The sequence below is a fragment of the Micrasema longulum genome, unplaced genomic scaffold (genome assembly GCF_059751315.1).
Source record: "Micrasema longulum isolate JH-2025_06_02 unplaced genomic scaffold, ASM5975131v1 h1tg000896l, whole genome shotgun sequence".
NCBI lineage: Eukaryota > Metazoa > Arthropoda > Insecta > Trichoptera > Brachycentridae > Micrasema > Micrasema longulum.
The window spans coordinates 629,744-655,160 of record NW_028278087.1 but is presented as its reverse complement, the minus strand read 5'-3'; the positions used below and the strand labels follow the sequence as shown (position 1 = coordinate 655,160).

The window sequence follows — 25,417 nt, the reverse complement described above, 5'->3', positions numbered from 1 at the left end:
TCAAGAACTTGCTTTAATTTTACCGCGTGTAAGAATACATTTTTAATATCCAATTTCCTGTGGGGCTGAACTTCTTTAATGAACATTACATGCTTTTTTTAAACCCTTGCAAATATATATATTTTTTTAATACATTAAAACTTTTCTTTTAACAATTCAGCGCTTACAGTTTTTTTTTATAAACCAGTAACTTAATTTATTTGCTCAAATCAGTACAAATAAAATACTAAGAATATAATACAAAAAAATAAGCTTCTGCAAAGTAGATCTACATTTGTTGCAACAGAGAGTGAAGTCTAGGCATTTACAGGGCTTATGACCTGCCATTGGCTTATTTAAGTGGCCACTTTACACACTGTGTAACATTCACCATTAGCCCATCTTTAAACATCCACATTTGCTCAACTCTTTCGTCTGTTGACTTTTGCGAAGTAAAGGAGCTGAAACCTTCATCATGTGGGTGAGATCCGGCCGAACCAATTCACCTACTAGGCAACGCCTGAAAACAATTTTCCAATTTTTATACCTGTTAGTCAATTCAGCAAGGTTTTTAGTATGTCCAAATGTCTGCAAACAAAATGGTTCATTTTTATGAATTTCTTCATGTATTTTTAAGAAAAACTTGGATGTACAATTAAATGCTCTATTTTTTACTATGAGTAAGAAAACATGAACTTCCTCAATGAGGAATGTAGTAATTAATATGAAATTAAGACAACTTTTTAATATTTTTTTATTAGGTAGTAAGAAATTTCTTCATTACAAAATAGGACTTATAAATAACAAAATAAAAAGTTAGAGTGGGTAACATAAAAATCTCTTGGAAACATAAAAAAATAGATTACTAATGTCATATAAATTCATCACTTCATCACATAATCAATATAATCCCAAATTTGGTGAAAAAAATCAAAAAATACAAAAAGTATTAAGAGTGTTTATGTAAAAGCTGGAGAAGATAATTTTTTACTTTGTTGAACTATTCTTTATTTGATAAAATAAATCAAATATAAAATTAAGTAAAAACATTGTATTCGTTAAGCATAAAAAATACTTGGTAGATAATTTAGCATTTAGCAGTGCAAGTCTTAATATTCTGAACACATCATTATTTTTAAAACACTAAATATATTTGGCAAACCATCAACTTTATGCTTATTATATGCTTTTAGAGATTTAGCAGTCTTTTTTTCATGTATTACATTTACAGACAGTATCATATTTTTAACTTGAATTACGACACAAAAATTCTCGTAAACTTTATGCACTAAAAAAAATTGTATATACAAAGCCAGCAGGTGCATATGACGGGAACAGGATATACCTTAAGGATGGATGTAATTTTTTATGTGTTTTAAACTAATACTGGCTGTTCTCATGATCTACATTTCTATTTAATAAAATTTGGCATGAAGGTTAAACTTTCCAAGATAATTTAACAAGAACAAAAATGTATATAGGGGATTAAGGGTGGATGTCAGTTGAATACTGTAAATAAAGCGATAATTTAATACTAATCAAAACCGTTTTAGATAATTTAAAACAGTATAGGCTATTTACATTGAGCAGGTTGATTTATGTTTATTCAGTTTATTTTCATGTCCAAGAAGTTTGAAAACTTAAAAATATTCTATCTCAAAACATACTTTTTAGACATTCATCCTTTATATCTAGCACCCTTTATATATTATGTACATAAACAAATCTTAGTTCATAATAATTATTTAAAGTGATCAAAATGTAGTTTATCTTTAATTACAAAACTAAAAAATTGTTTTAAAGACAGCGAATAGTCTAAAAGATATACAACATAAAAAAAATACATCTTGAGTAAGTACTAGCATGTTAATAGAATCATTAGGTGCTATAAGGAATGTATCGTCGCCTTAATTTGAATTCAACATAAGTATTTTTTTTCTGAGATTATGATTGATTATTTTTTCTACACAAAATAACATCTATCTCTATTATTTTAATGAATAAGTTGCTGACAGAAAAGAGACCAAACCTATTTTTCAAATAATGCATATCTCAAAGAAGATGTCTATTTCTTAGAATACAGTCAGAAGGTGGTCAGTAGTATAGTAGTTTACATTTGTTTGGATAAAACACTTAAAAATCCTGTATACCTTAAAAACAATATATTTAGTAAAAAAAAACCACTAAAGTTTCATACGAAATTACTGATTTATGAAGTCCTGTAATATTTAGCGACTTATGTTGTTTCAAATCAAGACAACAGTATGTAAATATACCAAATTTCTAATCAAATGTTCCGAGTATGACTAACAACAACAAAAAATCTTGAAATACGTACAAAATCATTCGCATTAATGAATGGAAAGTGTATTCTGAATATTGAAGATCTAAATGCACTTCATAATCAGTCAACTATCCATATAAATATATATAAAATATTGCAAGGTCACTCAGTGCACTAATAAAAGATATATTTTTAAAAAAATATGATAAAATGCTCATAAGCAGAGGAGGAGGCGCTCAGGGGTAGCAGGCGGAGGGGGGTGGTCGCGCAGAGCGTGCGCACGCAGCAGCGACAGCTTACGGAAGCGCGCCCCACACAGCGGACAGTCGGCCCGGACCTTGCGGACGCCGTGCTGCTCCCACTGATGCTCCCACTTCCTCTTCACCGACTGGAACCTGCCGCCGCACATCTCGCACTTGTACGTCACATTGGCCTTGCCCTGGTGCGAGATCTTCACGTGCTTGCGGAAGCTCGAGGGGAAGTAGAACTCCTTGTCGCAGTGGCCGCAGCGCGTCGGCGGATGCCCCCGGTGGTACTCCATGTGCGAGATCAGCATGCGCTTGGTGTTGAACTTCCGCCGGCACAGGTCGCACTGCAGGAACTTGTTCCCGTGGACTTTCTTGTGCTTGGAGTAGTTGCTCGAGTCTCCGAACGCGCGGTGGCAGAACTTGCACTTGTAAAGAGTGAGTTTGGCGTGTTCGCGTAGATGAGCCTTGAACTTGTCCACTTGGTTGAAGCCCGATAGACCGCAGATACTACACTCGAAATGAGGAGTGGAGTGATTTTCCTCCTTAGCTTTGGCTGTTATCTCCTGGACAATATGTGATATGATGTGACGCTTTAGGTCGCCCATTCTTTCAAACTCTTTCTTGCATTTATGGCATTTCTGAAATGTTAAATAAAGTTTCCTTAAGCCTTCTGCGCCATTCGCAATACATTTTGAATGTGTAGGTATGTTATTGTTTGTTAAAATATGTTTTGTATTAGTGGTGTTGTACATCAAAACAATATATGAGTATATTTAATGATTTGTAATAATTAAAGCTTATCATATCCCACTCTGAGTTCAGAATAAATGTTTCTTTCAACAAGTGGATTTCGAGTGTGGAAGATAAAATCTGATTTCTGAAAGAAAAAGGCATCTAATTTTAAGACTGTTATCACTATCACTAGCTTCTATATAATATTTTACCATAAAAATTGTCCAACTCTGACATACATAATATATATATTTTTAAAAATAATATTTATAACTGTAGGCAAATTGCAATACTATGAATTTTCTGTGGTAAGTTTCCAGTCAAAGTTCCTTCATGTATAAATAAATACTCTCAGTTATATGTGTGATTCAAATTTATAACAAGAAAACTAAGATCATTTTTACTATTAAACATGTTGATAAATGTTATTGAATAAATATATTATATTAATACTAAATACAGATGTTTCCAAAAAATTACCTTCTCTTTTTTTTCTTGATCAACAAGTGAGGAGAAGTACCTGTCGGGTTCAGTTTTGATTTCAGTTGTACTTAGATCTTCAACCACAATATCTCCATCTTCCACATCTACCTCTATATCAAGAGAATTCTCCGCCCCATCAATTCCTCCCATATTATCCTCGGTCAATTCTGCTTCTGGCATTATACCTATCAGCTGCCCGAACAAAGCGTAATCAGGATTCTCAGAGGAGATATTATATTTCAACATGTTCCTTTGAAGAAGTCTCTTCATTTCGACATTGCTGCATCTTCGAGTGTGCTTTTGTGTGTTATAATGTCTCTTTCCCTTTCTTATATTGATCATGTGACAGCCAGCGTGGTTCGAGAGATCCGCTTTCTTGAGAAAAGCGAGAGAGCAAATGTTACATTTGTATTTATTTACACGATGATGAATTCGCGCTTGATGAGATTTAAGAACATGTTTAAACGCGAATTTGGAATCACACATATTACAAGCAAAAGGTTTTTCACCCGTGTGTATGCGTTGATGTATTTTCAAGTGAGAGCGACCGGCGTAAACTTTTCCGCAAACAGCGCATTCGTAGTTTGGGTTCCCATGCATGCGGCAGTGCATAGCGTACTTGGTGGCGGACTTGAAGACCTTGGAGCAGCGCGGACAGGCGTGTTGCGTGCGAGACGAAGCGGCTCGAGCTCCCGGACGGAAGTCAGCATGGATGGTGCTCATGTGCCGACGCAGAGAACTCTTTTCCACAAAGTATTTCTTGCAAATATCGCACTGATGCTGTTTGGCCATATGAGTCCACATGTGACGACGTAATGTTGGCTGCTCTTTGAAAGCTTAAAAAAAATTACTCTAATTAACATTTTAAGTCCAAGCAGCTTTTTTGAGTTTGTTTTATTTATATATTTACAAAATGTCTTGTGTTGTATTTTATTATAATATTTTGTGCATACTAAAGTATGTAATATCCATTATCATCAAATGAAATGAATCAATAAATTAGGTATTTTAAAAAGAACTGTTAAATTCTTTTTTTTTTTAAATAAAACAAAATATATATTCAAAAATATAAAAGTATGTATCTAAATTTAAAAACTCATACTTTTTTGAAGGGGTGGAGAATATATTAATATAATTTGGCATTAAATTGAATATTAAAAAGGAATATACCCTTCTGACAAATCTGACAAACATAAGGTCGTTCCTCACTGTGCACGAGCATGTGGTGGTTTAGCGCATTCAGGGAGCGGCATCTTCTGCCGCAGAGCCCACAACGCGCCTCGCGCTTCCCCTCTGCCCTCTCCCCGTCCAGATCTAGGAGAGAGTACGGCTCAGTCATCACTTCCCCGGTAAGATCTATCTCCTTTCCATCGTAAATGTAATCCAAAGATGTCCCTCGACTTCTGTACAACTCGCCGTTTATAACAGAATGTATTATAACATCGTTCTTTTCCATATCTCCATTACTGTCGTCTTCTCCGAAATTTTCTCCTGTCACATTAAAAACATCCTGATCAAAATCAGTTTGAATATTAGAAAAGGAACTGTTTTCTGGAATTTGAGATAGCATTGCCACATAATCGAGCTCTCTACAGATACTGTTAATGTCTTCGCTGCTTTGTAAATCCATACAAATATCTGCATTCTCGCTATTGTATAAACTTTTCACCTAAAAATCAAAGTTTGACAATTGTAAAATAATATCTAGTTCTATAAAAAAATTCATTTGAAAATATATTCCGAAATAACTTTGTGGTTTTCCATTAAATCTAATAAAACATAAAAACTTTTCTGTTCAATAAAATTTGTCTGTAAAACCAAAAAAGATAATCCCAAAATTAGATAGTTTTAAAAGATAGAGAAATAAATAATAATAACTCATAAATAATGTTTTTAGGGTCAAATCTATAAATTAAATATCATACCTATTAAAACAATAATCAATTGTCATTACTCGTATAAGCTTGAAAATATATTAATTAAATTTTAGATAAATTAAGTTAAATACTTTACCGATTCGAGGATTTTGTCATTTTCTACCTGACACTCTGAATAGTAATTAACGATATTTTGACTATTTTTCAAATCAAAAGATTTATCATTCCTCGTGTGGTATGTGTTTGGATCCCTGAAGTTCCGCTTTGAAATATTCTCTGAGAGAGTAATTGGATTACACAAACTATTGTGAGCTCCAGATAAATTATCATCGTATAAATATTTAGTTCGGAGTGATTTGGACTGAGTTTTGATGTAATCTACAAATTCGAGAGAATTCTTTATTCCCTTGGCTGGTAAATTATTCTCTTTTTTTATTGTTTTTACGACACCGTTATTTGGCTCTCTTTCATCTCGTGGTTCTGAATCTTGGCGGGGTGGTTTGTTTTTACTATTTCTATCCCCGTTTCTTTCAATGACGATTTTGATTAATCCATTAAGAAGAGTATGTTGCCTTTGAAAACTATCATGTATTAAAATTTGGGCGGGAATCAAAAATGCACCTTCGTCCTCTTCAAAATGCAATGATGAGGGTTTAAATGGAAGCTGTAATAAAGGTAGCTCCTCTGAAGTCATTTCCATTTTTTCGTTTGGTCTCTTGAATCTGAAATCAAATTTTCATAAACTAAAAATAACATCTGTTGATAATGTATAAAATACATGTATTACTTAATAGGCATCAAAAATATTTTTTATCCTCAATACGGTTTTTTTTGTTTAACTTATAAACCATTTTATAAATTGACATATTTTTATTAAAAGTACATACCTGTTATTTTTTTATAACTTTACTTTTTAATATATTTTCATTAGTTCACTTTGTAGAAGCTGTAAAATATTTTTCTCATTATATCAAACAAACTATTTCCTATTTTGACATTTAGATTATTGTTAACATTAACTGCATATAAATTAATTCTAAAACTATAACATAACACAATTCGTATTGTTACAAAATACCCGCAAAAAATATAATTTGGTAACAGCATTAAACTCAATGCTGCGCTATTATTCATAGATATGTAGGTACTTTGTTGACTTCGTTTAGTGGTACATTATTATTTTTTGCGAGTCACTTGATTTTTTGGTTTCATGGTAAATGCCATGATACATTTTTTTAGAAGGCTTGTAAGTTTATAATTTTCCCTTTGAAAATAAAAATCATGGCAAATATGGAATATAACTTTGGAATACAGATATAAAAATGTTTTTTTTATGTTCGAAGGTCAAATTCAATTGAGAAATTATTTATTTATATTTCTAAAAGTTTACTTTTATTATTTATTTTTACACATATAAAATCATTTGCTAATAACATGTGCTGTTGCTAATTTACGTAATTTGTTAATTTATTTGTTAGAAATCATAGACTTTTAATAAAATACAAGGTATAAGAAAACAATTTTAAAAAGTAAGACCAATTCCAGATTTCACATTTACATTTATTATAGATACAGAAGGAGAAGGGAAAAAAATAATAGGTCCTAAATGAGACATTTAAAAATTAAATAATAATATGCTAAAGGGAGAAGACATGTTAAAGTGCCATCCTTACTTTCCTCTGTTTCCATATACATTTATATTTATAACTAAAATTTCACAACCAACAGTTCATTAGACAGGTAGTATGTATGTGTAAGTTAAGCAGAAAATAAATTCAAAATTTCTTTAACAGACCTGACGAAACTATAGGATTTACAGTGTAATATATTGATGTCACTAAAAAAGTCATTATGGAGGCAGTCTGTATTCTTAAGGGGTACTGTTTTTTATATAATAAATTAGTCTGTGAGTTTGGAATGTCAAAGAGTACTATAACTGTAATAGTAACTATAAGATTTTTATAATAAATGAACAGAATTTAACCTTTTTCGTTAATTAAAATCAAAACTTATTCGTTATTTTGGCATATTTTACAGATTCGATTTTTGTATTATTGAAATATTATGTATAAATACCACGTATTGGTTAGATTTGTAACACCTCTTGGTAGGTGGAGTACTTTCCTGAAACTCTGATCGTGTTTTAGTGATCTGTTTAGATAAACATTAGATAATTACAGCAGTTTTTATCTAATTGAGATTTTTTAGCGTAATTGTAAAGAAAAACTGAAAATATTTCAGTAGGTATATGGTTAGTCGGCCTCGTGGTGTAATATAGTCGGCGCGTTTGCCTGCCATACAAGAAGTCTCGGGTTCGATTCCCGAAATGGTTAATATGAAATATTTATTTAAAAGGGTGTTTTTACACTAAAAATATTTCATAGTCCCTCGACTGGTACCTGAAGCGTGAGACTGATCATTTTACCTTCATGTGACAAAAATGATTAAAATACGCTGCGATTGGTGTACCAATTCAGCGCCCTTTGCACCATTAGGGGTGGAAAGGGAATGCTATGGTTTAGCAAGTAGATAAATTTTGGAATCACAAAACCCGCCTTTTTCGTCAATATGATCTGTAAATAGGTATTTAATTAGCACAATAAGTTTTTCTGGGTTATTATGCCGTGTGTCGTTCGTAAAAAGTACGAACAATACACGGCATAATAACCCAGGAAAACTTATTGTGCATCTCAACGGCCGTGAAAATCTAAGAAGTTTAATCGGTATTTAATTTGTTTTCTATAAATTGAATATAGTGTGCTCATTTTTTGTACTCGTGACAAAGGTAACTAAAAAATGTCGAGTTGATTTTTCAAATAATTAGCGTAAAAGAAGATTGATATTTTGTTTTTATCTCAAGATCCCACTGTAATATTATCTTTGTAATATCACAATTTAAGAAATGTCATGTTTACTGTAGGAATTAAAAAGTTTGATATTATACTACGGTGACTTCTGTGGTATAATAACTAAAAATGCTTGACTCACGCATAAAAGATTCCGGGTTCGATTCTCGGTGAGAACACAAAAATTAAATAAGATTTTTTTCAAGCCTGGGTGTTAGATTTGTCACTATAAGGGGCTTCCTGGCCTGTTGTGATTTAAAAAATGCATTAAAATATTTCCTTCAAATTATAAATAGTGCAAATATTCGTTTGTAAATATAGGTATTGACATTTATTATAAACTGACTAGAAATAAATAAATGAAGAAGAAAAATTGTACACATTAAATAAATGAACGCAACCCATAAGTAATAGACAAGACTCTAGACAAATGGATTGTCGTTGTCAGTTGTGACATTTGTATTTCCGTCAATAAATATTTCGGTCGTACTGTGGTACTGTGTTTACATTTCCGTAGAAAAAGAACTAAAGAACAGATATGAGATATTTTTGCCGTCTATAAATAGTCTGCGTCCGCGGTGGTTCATTTTTAGAAATGACTTAAGAGATTCTCGGTCAGATTCATACAATTTTGTAACCATGGAAGAAGATTCAGTTATCGGTAATTGGATTAAACAAAAAGTTCTCGGAAGCGGAAGCTTCGGAACAGTCAGTTTGTGGCGAAATCTGAAGTCCGATCAGCACTTGGCAATCAAAATATGCAAATGGGGAAACGACCCCCTACTTACCACCAAACACAAGGAAAGATGGACTAATGAGGTTGAAATGATGAAATTAATCGAAAACGACAATATCGTCAGAACCGAGCTGCTGCCGGAAGATTTGGCTAAGGGGTTGATTCCGACTAATATTTCAAAGCTTCCAATATTATGTATGGAGTACTGTAGCCAAGGAGACTTGAGACAACTTCTAAATCAACCCACAAATGGAAACGGTTTGCCTGAAATTGAAGTACGGAATATCTTGAGTGATATGAAGAACGCTGTAAGATATTTACACGACTTAAAAATCACTCACCGCGATCTTAAACCAGAAAACATAGTTCTGCAACCCAACAATGAAAACCATCCTCGCAAGACCATTTACAAGCTTGTGGACCTCGGCTACGCCAAGGAAATAGATTCCCAGTCAGTGTGCGGCAGCTTCGTGGGCACGCTGCAGTATCTAGCTCCCGAACTCCTCTACAGCAAGAGTTACAGCAACACAGTAGACTACTGGTCTCTAGGGCTGGTCGCCTTTGAGGTCATATGCGGCATCCGCCCGTTCCTCCCCAACATGTCACCCGTGCAATGGATGAAACATGTAAAGACCAAATCTCTGGAACAAATTTGTATCTTCGAAAACTTCAGCGGAGAAGTGGAGTTCTCGACGCATCTTTTTGATGAAAATCATATTTCTGGGAGTTTCAAAAATCTTATTGAAAAATGGCTCCGCATCGCTCTACATTGGGATCCGAAGAGAAGAGGTCGCGTAGTAGAAGACAAATGTGTACAGTTCACGCTTCCAACTGACAGCGAGGACGGCCCCGCTCCTTCCGTTCCTGCGAGAGAATCGCCGTTGGTCATATTTTCTTTGTTGAAATCTGTTCTGTCCAAGAAAATCCTTATAGTTTTCTCAGCCGCGACGTATGAGTATTTAAGTTACGAAATCGATGATAGCACTTTATTCTCTAGCGTACAAATCTGGATAGAAAAAGATACCAAAATTTCCTCAAACAACCAATTGTTTATTTCTCCTGTACACGAGGAAGAAATGGACTTAGCTCACAAATACTGGGATCCTTACCTTATCATAATGCTGTTTGTCTATCAACGAGATTGTTTATTTTTAAATGATAATAAACCGAAACCAAATATACCTTCTAAATTACGACCTTGCTTCAAAGATCCTAAAATGAAATGTAAATACAACTTGTTAGTAGAAATATCCTCATGTGCCCTTCACTTTATAAGGAAAGAGAGACAGCTTTACGATTCGCTAGTTGCAGCTTATCAATTAATTGTGGATGATTTGATTAGACAAATCAAGAAACTGCATCTCGATCAAAACAATTCTGATAAATTAATGTGCAAATTGATTGAAAAAACAGATTTACTTCGATCCATTTTAGAATTCAATCAAGAATTTGAACGAAAAACGCAATTACTATCTTATAAAACAGCATTTAGACTCTGGTCAGATAAGTGTAATGTTTCTTTAGATAAGATTTCTAAACTGCGCGAAGCGTGGTCTCAACTGTCCACTAGACTGCAGTCTGTAAAACGCAGGTGTCATGATGTACAAAACAAAGAGATATCTTCTAATGTCGTCGTTACCAACTATAAGGAAGTTCAGAATGAAGCGTGTAATCTAATTATCGAAATTAAAAATCTTCCCAAAGAGGATCGTGTTAACCCCGTGCCCTGCCTGGCAGTTGCTAAAACTCTTCTTAAATTTTGTAAAATAAGAGAAAACTCACTCAAGAACTGCGAAATGCAAAAAATATCTCAACAGATAATAGACATCCACGTGGAGACTACAAAGATGACTCAACTCATAATAAATGTTGGACAAAATGCTGTGGAGCTGTCAGCTGAACTTACTCGCTTGATTCTGGAAAAAGAACAAATAACTGTTTCGCTCTTAAGTTCTAATGTTTCTACATTCGGGGAAGCGACGCAACACACTGTTCCCGGGTCCGTAGAATTACCTCCCCAATCAGTCGTTAACTTTAAGATCGGTGCAGCTGTGAGCAATCCTAGAGTCAAGACACTCTCCACGAATATGGATGAGCTTCAATCTCTGATACAGGACAATGTCAGCCTACAAAATAATTCCAAAGTTATCTTGCAAAAATCTTTTGATAATCATAAAACTATTCTTAGTGAAATTGACTTCAGTTTTCTTAAATAACTGCATGAACAAATTATTTTTGAAAGATCAGTACTAAAAACGGCCGATTTTTTGAAAAGTTTATAAATAGCTTATTTACATAATTATTTTGTAATTTTATATTGTCATTCTTTTATGTAAAGCAGCAATAAGATAAGCTCTTCTATGTACATACACATGGTGTTTTAAGGCCAGACTTCGAAACTTCAGAGGCACATTCCTCATGGTGAACTTTAAAAAAAATCCTAATAATTTTTTTCCAAAAACTATTTTTTTCAACAATTTTTTATAATTTGATAATGGAGTAAATATTTCATTTGTCGTTCTAGAATCCCTTCCACAAACCCCTACGAAGGGTCCCTATGAAAAAAATAAAGATAAAAACATATTTGACCCACGAAGCCATGCACATCAGACGCGGAGAAGGGAAGCGGCTGTGTAGGTGAGTGGTAGGGGTTTGTGGAAGGAATGCTAGTCCGATAAATTAAGGATTTACTCCATTTTGGGATAACGATTTTTTTTTTAAGTTTACCACGAGGAATGTTCCTCTGAAGTTTTGAGGTCTGGCCCTGAAACACGTGTATATAAAACCAAAAATCTTTTATTGAACATTTTTAAGTAACAAGTTAAGATTTTAGTATTTTTCGATCTTGTAAAATGACTCTTAATGTGGTTTTTCAGGCCACAAAGTTTATTTAAATTTGAACACTATTCGTTTGAGATTATTTTATATATTATATTGACCACTGAGCGCTTTCACCATTCTTAGAGTTACCTGCTCAGGCCAAAGTACTCAATGGTCAATGAAAAAGTGAAAAACGAGAAGTAATATTTTATATGAAAATGATATTTTTAGATGTTTATTTTACATTTGAATGATTAACCTTGTGTATGAAAATGTTTCTTATTTTTAATTGAACAATGTTCAATAACATAGGGGTGTTCAATAATGGCAGCCTCCGTGGTGTAGTGTTTAAGACGTTTGACTCGCACACGGAAGGTTCCAGGTTTGATTCCCGGAGAGAACACAAAAATTTCATGTAATTTTTCATAAGTTTTGGTGTTCTGTGCTGTAATTGTGCCTCTTATCCTGTTGTGGTGAAGAAAAAAAAGAGATCAACTGACAAAATTGTTTTTCATTTTATCGTAGCCTCCCGCCAATACATATGTATATTCTTTGTAAAAATTTTAGCCAAAATGAGTTACTCACACTATGCTTTATGTTTTTAACACTTGGTGTTCAGATAATTAGCTGACATCCGTGAAGAAAAATGTATTTGTGAAATCTTAAAACAAGTCAAGATTTCGATTCATATGCTGTGGAAGGACGAATTTGACACGTGCGTGCCAAAGATGCCAAAAGATAAATATGACAATCATATGACATGACTTTCATTCAGTTTCAGTATCTCTTTTGGTTTTGTTTTTGAATGTCAATTCAATTATTCAATTATTGTAATCTGTGTGCAAATTCATTATTTTTAAATAACATTATTTCAAATGGCACCTAACCTAAAATGACAACTTTATTTGGGCAAAGGAGTCAAATATACCTTGGACCAAGAATATATACCATTTGCCACAAAAGTAGATAAAAATCTTGGGTAATTTAAATTATTTGTAAAAAAAATAGCTACTTGATTTGGGTCCCGAGAACTCGCTTGAGATGGTCACCCCACCAAAACAGTAGACTTGTTTATATATAATTATTTTTGCATTTCATGTTTTGTATTTGTATCTGTGGATCAGTGTCTCCATGAATATATGTCATATACTCGTATATTTGGAATTTGTGCGGATGTTGGGCCACCGGGAGCTGACAGTAGCTTGTTACTTGACCTAATGTCTGCACAGTAGTTAAGTATGTGAGCTGTACTAATAATATAATGTTGTTTTGTTTTTTTGATATATATATGTATATATATCTGTGTGGATTTAAGTATGAATATGTATTATTTTATATATTTTTTAGGCACCATAAGTATAATATATAAAATCATGTAAATGAATGCCTCAACACGGGTTGTGCCCAGTAAGGTATTCATATTTAAAAAAAAGGTGTTATATAAAAAGTGAAATAAAAAATAAATAAATATAATTGTTAGATATTATTGAGTGCTTAAAAAGTGCCTGTAATCATTATTTTTTGTAAGGATTTGTTATGTATATTGTACAATAGTTAAAATTCTGGCTTCCTGACATGGATACCTCGGCCAATTATATTTTATGTCAATTTGAACACTTAACATGTTTTATAAGAATAGTTTTTGTAGTTTTTAAAATGTATGTCTGCTTTAATATTTTATTAGATAAGTATCATAAGGAACTCGTAATCCTGGACAGTGAGGAAGTTTAGCCCTACGGGAAATATGATATAAAAAATGTATTCTTACACGCGATCAAAATTAGAGGAAATTGTACAGCGAAGTTTCTTGAAAATGTATTCATAAAAACGAACTACTTGGAACGACGATGCTACTAGTTCTACTGAATCAACCAATGATCGGCAAAGAAAGTTCGGTTGATTTCCTCGGCAGAACTCACCGAGAAGAAGAGGAGAACTTGAGACGTCATATGCGGAGTAATTTTGAAAATACAAAACTTTGAAAAAAACATAGTGCTGATAATACGATACATAAAAATTGAAAAAAAAAATTTTTGGCTTAGTTGAATAGTCTATTAACAAATTAAACAAACCACTGAACTTCGTCATTCATAAATATTGCGATTTTTCAATACACATTTTTAATCTTCCATAACATCTTTTTACCGCATCATTTTGATTTCTTTTTTTAAGGAACCGCATTTTTAATTTTTATAATCAAAAGCTTACAAACAAGTAATTTTATTTATATTATATTGTTTATAATAATCTAATAAATTAAATTAATATGTAATCTATTCACTGATTTGAGAATCAATGAAGATAACTAAGATTTATATATTTTAAAGAAACAATTTACTTAACATTATGTTATTACGCGCTGTTGCTAGGATTTTCTTAGTGTTATAATTAATAACCTAATGGTTTAAAATTTTATTGACTTATTTATAATTGGTCAAATAAACAATTGGAAATGTACTAGGTATTTTAATTTCTTATTATCTAGCGTCATGTAGGTAGTAGAAAATATATTATGACACATTAAATATATTCTTTATCATATTTTTTAAATGTTAATGTGGACTGATTTTTAGTAATCAGTTAATAGATCATTTGTAAAATATCATTAAATAATTACATAATATCTACTCGATATAGAAATAAGAATTTACGCTTTTTAACAGTGCCTTAGAAAATCTGTTGGAGACTCCTGTGGTACAAAAATTACGGTGCTTATTTAAGGTATTGGAGGTTTCAGGTTTAATTCACATTTAGATCAAAGTAAATCATAAATAATATAATTCTACTCAAGCTTGATTACTGTGTTGTAATTTACTACCGGAATTGCGCCTTAGATTTTTCTTGCAAAAAAAAATCATTTTTAAATGTCAGCATAATTAAGTGATTTTAACATGATCAACCATCACCATTATTAGCCAGCTTTGTTCTAATATTTAACATAGGCATAACATAACTGGATTTCTACGATGATCTTGATCTCATCAGACTATATGGTTCTTGGGTTAAATATCACAAAACCAAACCAAAATTTGAGTTAGGGAAAGTATAGGAGTTCGTAATTTATAACCCTTTGCAACCGGTGATTGTTCAGCCACCATCAATAAAAAAATCCTTAAGGCTACATTTTTGGAAAAGGTGCAGGCACGATCTTGCCATTCAGGAATAATTTGACAATAGCACATTTTGTCGGTAAAAGGCAAACTCCCGCTCATATCAAATCGGTTGCGAAGGAATATGTTGGCACTAATTACTTACAATACTGTGATTGAAATGAGGCCATGTGACATTCAATATTACCCTAAATCCTTCTTTACTTTTAGGATTAAGTGTTAATTACTACTTCAAATACTATCCATCTTACATATTTGAAAGAAAAACATTATTAGCATTACATAAAATGTACTGTAAAAGTAATATTTTTGTAGTATAAAATACAATTTATAGCATAATTGTGTGCAACTGTGAGTTTACGTGATATAAAACCGTGAGTCATTAAATAATTATTTTATTTTTAATCAAGCAGGAATAATATTTTTTTTGCATTCTTAAATTAAATCATTAAAAAAATTGTGGCTTTATTTTGACTAACATTAGATTGTACAAGCTTTCTTTATGTTACAATTTATACATGTAAGAATCTGTGGAATAAAGTTGTTGACAATTTAAAACTCTTGTATTATTTTGCATGCTAAAAAAATATTTTTAGAAAAGCTGTCATTATTATTGAAAATTTATTCTGATCGAGAAAAGTTCTAATCACCGGTGAGCAAATTTATATAAAATAAAACTACAAGAAATCTTATAAAACTTATCATTTATTGTGTCATTGCCATTTAAATTAATTATTAATCATAATCATGCATATAATACAAAAATCTTTTCCATAAAAATGGAAGATATATGTTATCATAAACTTCATATAAACAAATACTGATTAAATTGATTCGTAAAAGTAGAAAAAAATAAATCTATGGTTATATTATGTATAAGTTACAAGGATTTATCAATAGATTCATTGGGGAATGGGGTATCGACGGCATATATCTGCACATCGGGAGAATCTTCGGTAGGAACCTCTTTGGGTTCATTCTTAGTTTCTACATTTTGGTAATTTTCTAGAGAGTCGCCGGTGAGCACAATCTGTGATATGACCGTCTTATCTAAATGCTTATCAAAGGAAATGAGGGTTTTGGAGTCTTCTGTTGCGGAAGATGAACTCTTGTCCGAGTTCTCACGGATGAAGTGAACGGGAAGCTTGTCCAGGATGATGGGTTTGGAATCCTCGCCGGCGGAGGCTGACGGCTCCTCCAGCATGGGAATTCTCGAGCCGTCCTGCGAGTAGTGAAGGGGATAGTGATTCTTCAACTCGCAAAGAAGGCGGAAACTCTCCAGGCAGACTGTGCACCTATAAAAAAATATATATTTCATCTTTTCATCATTGTATGCGGACAGGAATAGATCATTTTCTTTTCGCTTCTTATTTATTGAAGGGGTGGATAATTTACAAAACTCCATTTTGTAAAAAAAATACTTGATTCGAACACCATTTTTGTTTTTATTCGTTTTCTGTTTTAGTGATAGTTATTTCACAATCGAGGCATTATAAAACTAGCAAACTTTTGATTGGTTTGTGTTTTAATTTATTTATGGAACTGTTTAATTTAACTTGCTTATAATGTGCATTTAGTATTATTTATTTATTTACTATTCATTTTTTAGGTCCAAATGCCAGAATTTTGGTGGAGGGGGTACAATGGGGCAATGGGCAGCAGCGATGTCTCATCCTTTCTCTATGTACATAGGACACACAACTGAAAGGTCCACTGCGATGCAGAAAGCAATGGCAAACTACTGCACTATTTTGCCAAGAAAACCACCATGATTAGGAATACTTAGAAAATTGCAATATGTCTGGAAATCCGGCTCGCCCGGCGCTATGTCGGGTCCGGGCTGCACAGTGTGAAATGTGCTACCAGCCACAATCCTGTTGCAGCAGGCAGGTTGCGGAATAAATGCTACTGCAGCAAGGATAACTGAAAATGATATTAACCGTTTGTCACCCCATAATAACATTAAGATAGCTACTTGGAATGTTCGTGGTCTAACACAACCAGGAAAACTTGAAATAATAGAAGCAGAGATGGAGAGATGTAAAATAGACATAATGGGTAAGAGTGAGACACATTGGAGAGGTAGCAGATATTTTGCATCATCAAACAATAATTGTGTATTCTTTGTCGGTCTCAAGTGGGTTTTATCGTATCCAAAAAACTAAAGAACACAATTATGGGATACGAAACCGTAAATGATCGCATAATCAAAATTAAACTGCAAGCTCACCCATACCCCCTTAACATTATACAAATATATGCCCCAACATCAGCAGCATCTGATGAGGACATTGAAAAATTTTACAGGCAACTGGAAACCATTGTAAAGACAATACCAACAAAAGAAATAACAGTACTACAGAGTGACATGAATGCAAAAATAGGTAAAAAGAACGATTTTGTAGCGGGTAAATTTGGACTTGGAACCAAGAATGTCAGAGGTGAGCGTTTTGTTAAATTTTGCACAGAAAATCAATACTTAATTATGAACACGTTTTTCAAGCAACATCCAAGACGTTTATACACCTGGATATCACCTGGTGATAGGCATCAAAACCAAATTGACAATATTACCATTAATCAAAGATGGCGATTAAATATCACTAGTGTAAAAACATTGCCGGGTGCAGATTGCGGTAGTGACCATCAACTGGTAGCTAACTTCAAGATCAAATTGATGTCGGTAAAGAAAGTAGAGATAAGGAGAATACCTAAATAAGATAACCAGGCTATAAAAGTTTTTGAAAGAGGAATATGCGCAAAACTCAATACACTGGAAAATTATCCTTTTGAATCCGCTAATGCCACATGGACGAAACTCAAAACCATAATCTCAACAAAAGCCAATGATGCTTGTCTATTGAATGATACACTCAGAAGAAATAAGGTGTGGATGAGCGACGAGACTTGGGCACTAGTAAAACAACGCAGAATCCTGAAAGAGAACGGTGTAGCCAGCAACAGACAGCAATATAGAGCATTACACCGTCAAGTGCAAAAAGCATGTATACTTGATAAAGATACATACATTAATGCTGTTTGTAAAGATATAGAACAGCTGGCTCATACTGCACATACTAAAGACATGTTTCTGAAAATTAAGATCCTTACGAGTAACTTAAGCCCAAAACATGGATAATTGAAAATGAAAGAGGCAAACTTCTGACCGAACAGGATAAAATACTGGAGAGATGGAACAATTACTGTCGTGGATTATGCTCTGACAATTCTATTGAAACTGTGAATGAAATTGACATTGAATGGTAATGATGGCATCTCCGCTGAACTCATTAAACATCTGGGGTATGAAGAAGTTCGGATGATCCACAATGTATGTCTGAAAGTGTGGAGAACAGGTCAATGGCCCGATGATTGGACAGTCAATTTTAATACCGCTTCATAAAAAAGGATCAACCCGTAAATGTGAGAATTATGGAACAATCTCCCTCATGTCGCATGCCAACAAAATTCTTTTATTCATTATAAATAAACGTTTAGAGAATTATATTAACTGTCAAATTCCCTGCGAACAAGCAGGTTTTGTGGCAGGGAGGGGTACACGGGAGCAGATCCTAAACATACGACAGCTGATTGAGAAGTGACGTGAGTTCAATGGGCCAATGTTACTGTGTTTTATTGACTATACAAAGGCCTTTGACTGTGTATGTTGGCAACGTATGTTTAAGATCATGCTAGAGATGGGTGTGCCACAGCATCTCACATTACTGATGAAAAATTTATATATAGATGGGTCAGCAAGAGTTAGGATGGAGAATGCACTGTCAGCTCCATTTAAAGCAGAAAGAGGTGTGCGTCAAGGTTGCATCTTGTCACCAAAACTCTTCAACCTTTACGGTGAATATATTATGAGAAGAGTGCTGTATGGGCGAAATGGTGGTGTCAAGTGAAAGGTCAACAAATATCAAATCTGAGATATGTAGACGACACGACACTGATTGCCAAAGATGAAACCGAGCTAGAAGAAGCCTTCAGACGGATAGAGTTGGAGAGTGAGGCTCTGGGTCTGAAAATAAATAAAAGTAAGACAAAGCTAATGATTGTAGACAGAACTGGCAGTCTCCTAAGGACAAGACAGATGCAAGACCTTGAACTGATAGATGACGTTGTGTACCTCAGCTCGCTTATCTCCAATAACGGCAGTTATAGACCTGAGATTGGTCGCAGGATTCAAATGGCTAAAGAAGCAATGAACCGTTTGGTGAAGATTTGGCGATTTCAAGGTATATCAATAAACACAAAAAAGCGGTTAATGGAAGCCCTGGTATTCTCCGTTTTCCTATATGGGGCTGAAACGTGGACAATGCGTGCCTACGAGAGGAAGAGGATTGATGCATTCGAGATGTGGTGTTGGAGAAGGCTGCTGCGTGTGCCTTAGACAGCCAGAAGGACGAATGCATCGATACTGGAAGAGTTCCATATTACAACTCGTCTATCAGTGGTGTGTTTGAGAAGGATATTGTCTTTCTTTGGACATATTGCTAGACGTGAGCCAGACAATCTAGAAAAGGCAATAATGTCTGGCCGAGTTGAAGGTAGGAGAAGCTGGGGTAGAATCCCATGTAGATAGACTGACCAAATAAAGGTGGCTACGAGGCTAAAAAATTTGATGAGTCAGTTCGTCGGGCTGAGGACAGACTGGAGTGATACAGACTAATTAGAAGTGTTCATGGTGATCACGATCCTCAGCATTGAGGGACCGACTTGGAAGAAGAAGAATTTATTTATTGACGGACTTATGCAGTCTATTTTAACAATGGTAAATACAATTTCTTATAATAAATACAGGTAATAATCAAATAAAATACAACTAAATAAAATTAAAGCTAGGACAAAAAAAAATTACTACCTCAAGACAAGATCCGGTCTATCTTAGTGATTTTTAAATCTATAGACACCAAAAAAAGTCCAGAACTTGTCTCAAGTTTACAATACGACACAATTGGGACATTGGTGCATGCAAGCCATAGTTTGTGCTGTGTCGATTAATGTGTTGAATTATTATTTCGCAACCGACGGACCGGAACATTGAATGCCACTTGTTCCAGTAACAATGATTCATCAATTAAGCCATTCAGTAAATTAAACATAAATAGTCAATGTTATTTTATTTATAAAATAAATACAAATTAAATTTTGCATTTTTGGTCATTGTCTTTATCCGGTACCTATGTATAAAAAATAAGTAATAATACATATTATATAATGTTAATTTTTACTGTTTTGATGGTAATTAATGTGACTTAAATATATTCCTAATCAAATTTAATACAACAAAAACAATGCAACAAACACGCGGAATTATTGTGGACTTTTCCTCACAGTTATTTACGACTTATCAAAAAGGCTCCAAAATATGAAACATTTTGATAATTCAAATAAATGCAAAAATATTAATGAATCGTAAGAAAAATAAATAAATTTACTTGTATATATTGTCTCCTATGTGTGATCTTGTGTGTTTCACAAGATCATTGCTCTGGGTAAAGGCACGCTCGCAGTAGTTACACTTGTACGGTTTCTCTCCAGTGTGGATGCGGTAATGTCTCTTAAGGTGGTCTTTGCAAGAGAATCTGACACAAAAATGCAATTATAAGTGAAAATAACTGTAATATTATATATGTTAATGATATTTACTAACCTTAGTTTAAAAATAAATTTATAATATACCGTATTTCTTTGATTATAAGTCACATGTGTTTTCCTATTTTGGAGTCTCTGAATTTGAAGTTTTTTTTTTGATTGACCTTAATTACCGTTCAAAATGTCGGCAAGAAGACTACATTATGATGCTTCATCAAAAAGAAAATTTATTGTGTATGGAAAAAGCATGGAAACAGAGCAGCAGGATGTAAATTGGACATAACTGAAGCAAATTATTATATTACGAAAATGGCGCTATATAAGTTATCCATAATTATTATTATTATTAAATGTTTGATGACATTTTGTGGGAAGACGCAGACAGTGGCTTGTCAAAAAGTGATACAGAAAAAACCGACACGAAATCTGAAGAAATTACAGACTCTGATATTGTGATAGTACATCAATAATATGCGTATTCTTAAATCCTTTTATGATGATTGTATAACTGTTATAATCAAGTTTTTTTTTAATGGTATTTTTACGATCTCGAAAAATAAGGGTGCATCTTATAATCGAAGAAATACGGTATTATTAACATATGTTTATATTATTGTTACTTCCATATTAGTCATTTCTTCACTTTAAGCTGTGTTCATTCCTTTTGTTATACTTTATTATAATCATTTTCGATGATGAGTGCGAACATTATTGATATGTGCATTAATCCCTAACACGTGCAATACTCTTTAAAATAAATAAATCAGTAATATTCTCAGTATGTCCAAATCTTTTATCTAGATGAATGGATACGTATTTCAACAGAGGTGAAACTCTTTGAGAATAGAAAAAATATGAATTTTCAAACAGAATGGTAAATGTTACAAAGTGTGTAAAGTGATTTTTTAAACCAGCCAATGACAGATCATAAGCTCTGTAAATACCTTGACTTGCATTCCTCCCAAAGACTTTCTTCATTTCTATTAAATTTTGAATAAAATAAATATATTTCCTAAATTTTCACGGCAATTAAGATGCAGATGCAAATTTAGTTTTCCTGGGATATTTTGCTGTGTGCCATTTGCACTCTATACAATATAATATTTTGATCCTGTCCAAATGTTTGTAGACAAAAGACTGGATTTCACCCCCAAGGGAGTCAATAAGATTAACAAATTACAACAGGAACGGAGAACATTTTAGAGAAGGGAACATGGAAGTCTAGGCATTTACAGGGCTTATGACATGTCATTGGCTGGCTTAAGTGGCCACTTTACACACTATGTAAAATTCACCATTTTGCCTACGTTTGAACATCCATATTTCTTCCATCTGTTGATTATGGTTACCAGTCCTTGTCTACAAAAATTTGGACAAACTTAAAATATTGTTGATAAATCCACCTGGTCCATGAAGAAGTGTAGAAATAAAAAAAATGAAAATAAATTCAGGCGTTGCCTAGTATGTAGGTGAAATAATTCAGTTAGATGAATCTCACCCGCATAAATAAAGGTTTCAGCTCTTTAACTTCACAAACATCAACAGATGAAAGAATTGAAGGAATATAGATGTTCAAATATAGGCTGAATGTTGCACAGTGTGTAAAGTGGCCACTAAATTTGCAGTTTGACTACAAAATAAATGCTTAAAATATAAGTAATATAATTTATTTACAATATTACAATGGAAGTCTTGTTACCTCATACTGCAGACATCACACTCGTGTGGTTTTACACCGAGATGTATGAGTTTGTGTTTTTTTAAAGAGTTTGGTTTAGTGAAGGAGTGTCCGCATGTATCACACACGTATGGATGAGCTCCAGAGTGGGTCCCCACGTGACATGTCATTTGTCCTGTAAATAAAAACCAACTAATGAACTAATCTTAAATAAGTTAAATTTTTTTAATGATTGCAGAATTTTGGGATATGGCGAACAATACCAGCATTTAAATTTCTTAGATTTCCACGACCGTTCAGATGCAAATTGAGTTTCTCTTGGTTATTGTCTCGTGTGTCGTTCACACCTTCATGAATGCTGCAATGTGATCCAAAATAACCCAAACACACAATTTACAATGCCTTCATTTTTTTATCTCTTATTTATGCCAGGTATTGTATTTTGACAGTTTTGATCTCACTGGGAATCAAACTCGGCATGAGGCAAAATCTTTAGCAATTAGTTTATTTTTTTCTCGCAAAATTATTTTGAAAAGATAGTTAAAAATAGTATAAAATAGATGCAAAAATGACTTTTTGTGAAAGTATAAGTTAAAGAAAGTATAGTGAATTTTATTTCAATTCCTGATGATGGTGATATATACCTTTGGTGGAAAATCTCTTAGGACAGAGGTGACAAGAAAATGGTTTGAGTCCTGTGTGCCTCATCATGTGTTGCCTCAGGTTGGAGCCGTTGTTGAACCCTTTACCGCACTGCGAGCACAAGTACGGAGTCTCTCCCGTGTGGGTTCTCATGTGGTCCTTCAGATTACACAGTTGGGAGAATGCTGCAATTCATTACAAGGTGATTTATTCATTTTTATATAATACAGCTCAAGAAATGTTTAAATATTAATAGGAAAAAAGGAATACAAAAATTATAGAAGAAACTTTTTAAAAGTTGGGTTCAAGGGTCAGATATCAGAAACATCACTTCGAATCATTCCAACAAAAGTAATATTTCTGATGGTTAAACTGTTCATTCTATACTGACGGCTAGATAAATGTCTAAGGTTATGTGATTGAAATCTCAAATTGAAAGTTTCAAAATCCCATGAGAAATGTCCTTTCTGTCGTGCTCCGTGCGCCTGTTACTGAAAAACCATTTCTTAATCCCAAATAAAATAAGTGGAAAAATACTCTAAATGCATTAAAACCACTTCAAATTAATTGAATATTCAACGTAATTCGATCAAACATTGGGAATATTTCAAAACGATAGTCACCTGTCTCCGTATGTATTAATATATAGGACCGATAAATTAATTTAATTGTAGTTCGGAGCAATACTTTGAGCTGGACACACATCCACGTCGGCTGGCCCGCTAGTTTGTCTCTCGGGAAATTGACGGAATTATTGAATTACATCCAAAAATCAAGGATAACCGGTGACGTTCTTACCTTTGCTACAGAAGGGACACACATTGGGCTTGATTCCATTATGTTTATTGATGTGATCTAACAACTGGTCCTGGCGGGAGTAACGCTTCTCGCATAGTTTACACTTGTGGGGCTTGTCTTCCGAATGGAGCTTCATGTGACGGTTCAGCGGATTCTTAGAGGAGAATTTCTTTTCGCATACGTCGCACGAAAAGGTCAATTGCTTCTCTCTCTCCTTGTGGATGCGCATGTGGCTGGAAAGGGAGTGGCGAGATTCGAACACGGCTCCGCACTCTTCGCAGCTGAAGGACGGGGGCTCGCCCTCCGCAGCGGGAACCGCCGGCGGCGAGTCGAGCCCCGTGGAGTGCACGGCCTTGTGACGCAGCAACAACCCCTCTCGCTTGAACCTCTGGAAGCACTGACTGCACTCAAAGGGCTTACTTTCCGCGTCGTGAATGGCCATATGCCTCGTCAGCCCCGATACTTTGAGGAAACTCTTCTTGCAGACTTCGCATTTGTGGGCTTCTTTCTTAACCTTCATATGCACCTTCATGTGCTTTTCTAACCGAGAGGGCTTATAAAACTGTTTCCCGCAGTCGGGACATCTGTGCGGACCGGATTTGATACGAACCTTTTTAATCTTTCGTTTTTTCTTGACTTCTTGGGGCGGCGAGAATGGCGCATCCACGTAATGATTCTCATCATAGTTATCATTTTCTTCTTCCTTCACATCGAACGTGATGTCCAAATCCAATTCTTGTTTTATATTCACCGGTTTCTCCGCTAAACTCTTCGCTAGGTCCCGTAATACGGAATCGTTCCTTTCAGATTGTGTGCGAAAAGCGTAGGCCGAAGTCAAGCTCTCGATACATCCTTCGCATAACTTCTGAGGCAAACCATCCGACTTGACCACTCGGACGGGAGTGCATATCATGAATATATCCGCCAAAGTAAGGGTCGTCTTGACCGGCAGGGAATCGTCCATATTATTAAAAAGGTCGACCAACACGATTTCTTCTTTCATACATGATCGACAAATAAGATCGATATCGCGGTCAGAATAATCGGTGCGCACAGTACTTTCATCCATTTTAGAGGATTTTAAATAAAGTAATAAGTATTTTAAGGCACGATTTCTGCGTGAAAAGCTTATCCGCCAAATTAACTATATGCGAGCTTTCATACTTCATATTCAGGTTACACAAGCTTATTAACTTTAAAAGAAACTTCGAAATAATTTGTTAAATATATTCATTTTAACAAGTAGAATCTAATTACAGTTAAAAATACATTATGCATTAACAAACACAGACGAAAACGTATTCACCGCATTATTAAAAGCAAAATAACTAAATACAATAACACACGATAATACATTCCCATATTACCAACGCAAAAATGACGTTTGTAACGCCATTAACTTGGCTGGGGCTGTCATGTCTCATAATATAAATCCCAAATTATTTCAAATTATTTTCAATAGTACCTACTTTAGAATACCTTTTGTATAATTTGAGGACACACCTATTATTATAAAAATTATAATAATATGAAAAGAGTGAAAGCAGATAATTACATTATTTTCGTAAAAAATATGGTCATTA

At 33.9% G+C, this 25,417-nt stretch overlaps 2 protein-coding genes across 2 annotated transcripts; one reads left to right on the top strand and one right to left on the bottom strand.

Moving 5' to 3' along the window:
• Positions 1–2,477: 2,477 nt before the first annotated feature.
• Positions 2,478–25,245, bottom strand: LOC148278317 (uncharacterized). The gene is made up of 9 exons (XM_088231591.1): positions 23,835–25,245; positions 23,039–23,221; positions 22,416–22,569; positions 20,560–20,706; positions 16,000–16,410; positions 6,225–6,325; positions 4,897–5,217; positions 3,724–4,562; positions 2,478–3,149 (listed from the first exon to the last, which is right to left on the bottom strand). The coding sequence occupies exons 1-9, from the start codon at positions 24,901–24,903 to the stop codon at positions 2,478–2,480; spliced, it is 3,897 nt and encodes a 1,298-aa protein (XP_088087717.1). The 5' UTR covers positions 24,904–25,245.
• IKKbeta (inhibitor of nuclear factor kappa B kinase subunit beta) lies at positions 8,908–12,503 on the top strand. Its single transcript, XM_088231592.1, has one exon. It carries the CDS (start codon positions 9,089–9,091, stop codon positions 11,399–11,401), a length of 2,313 nt encoding a protein of 770 aa, XP_088087718.1. The 5' UTR covers positions 8,908–9,088; the 3' UTR covers positions 11,402–12,503.
• Positions 25,246–25,417: the final 172 nt, after the last annotated feature.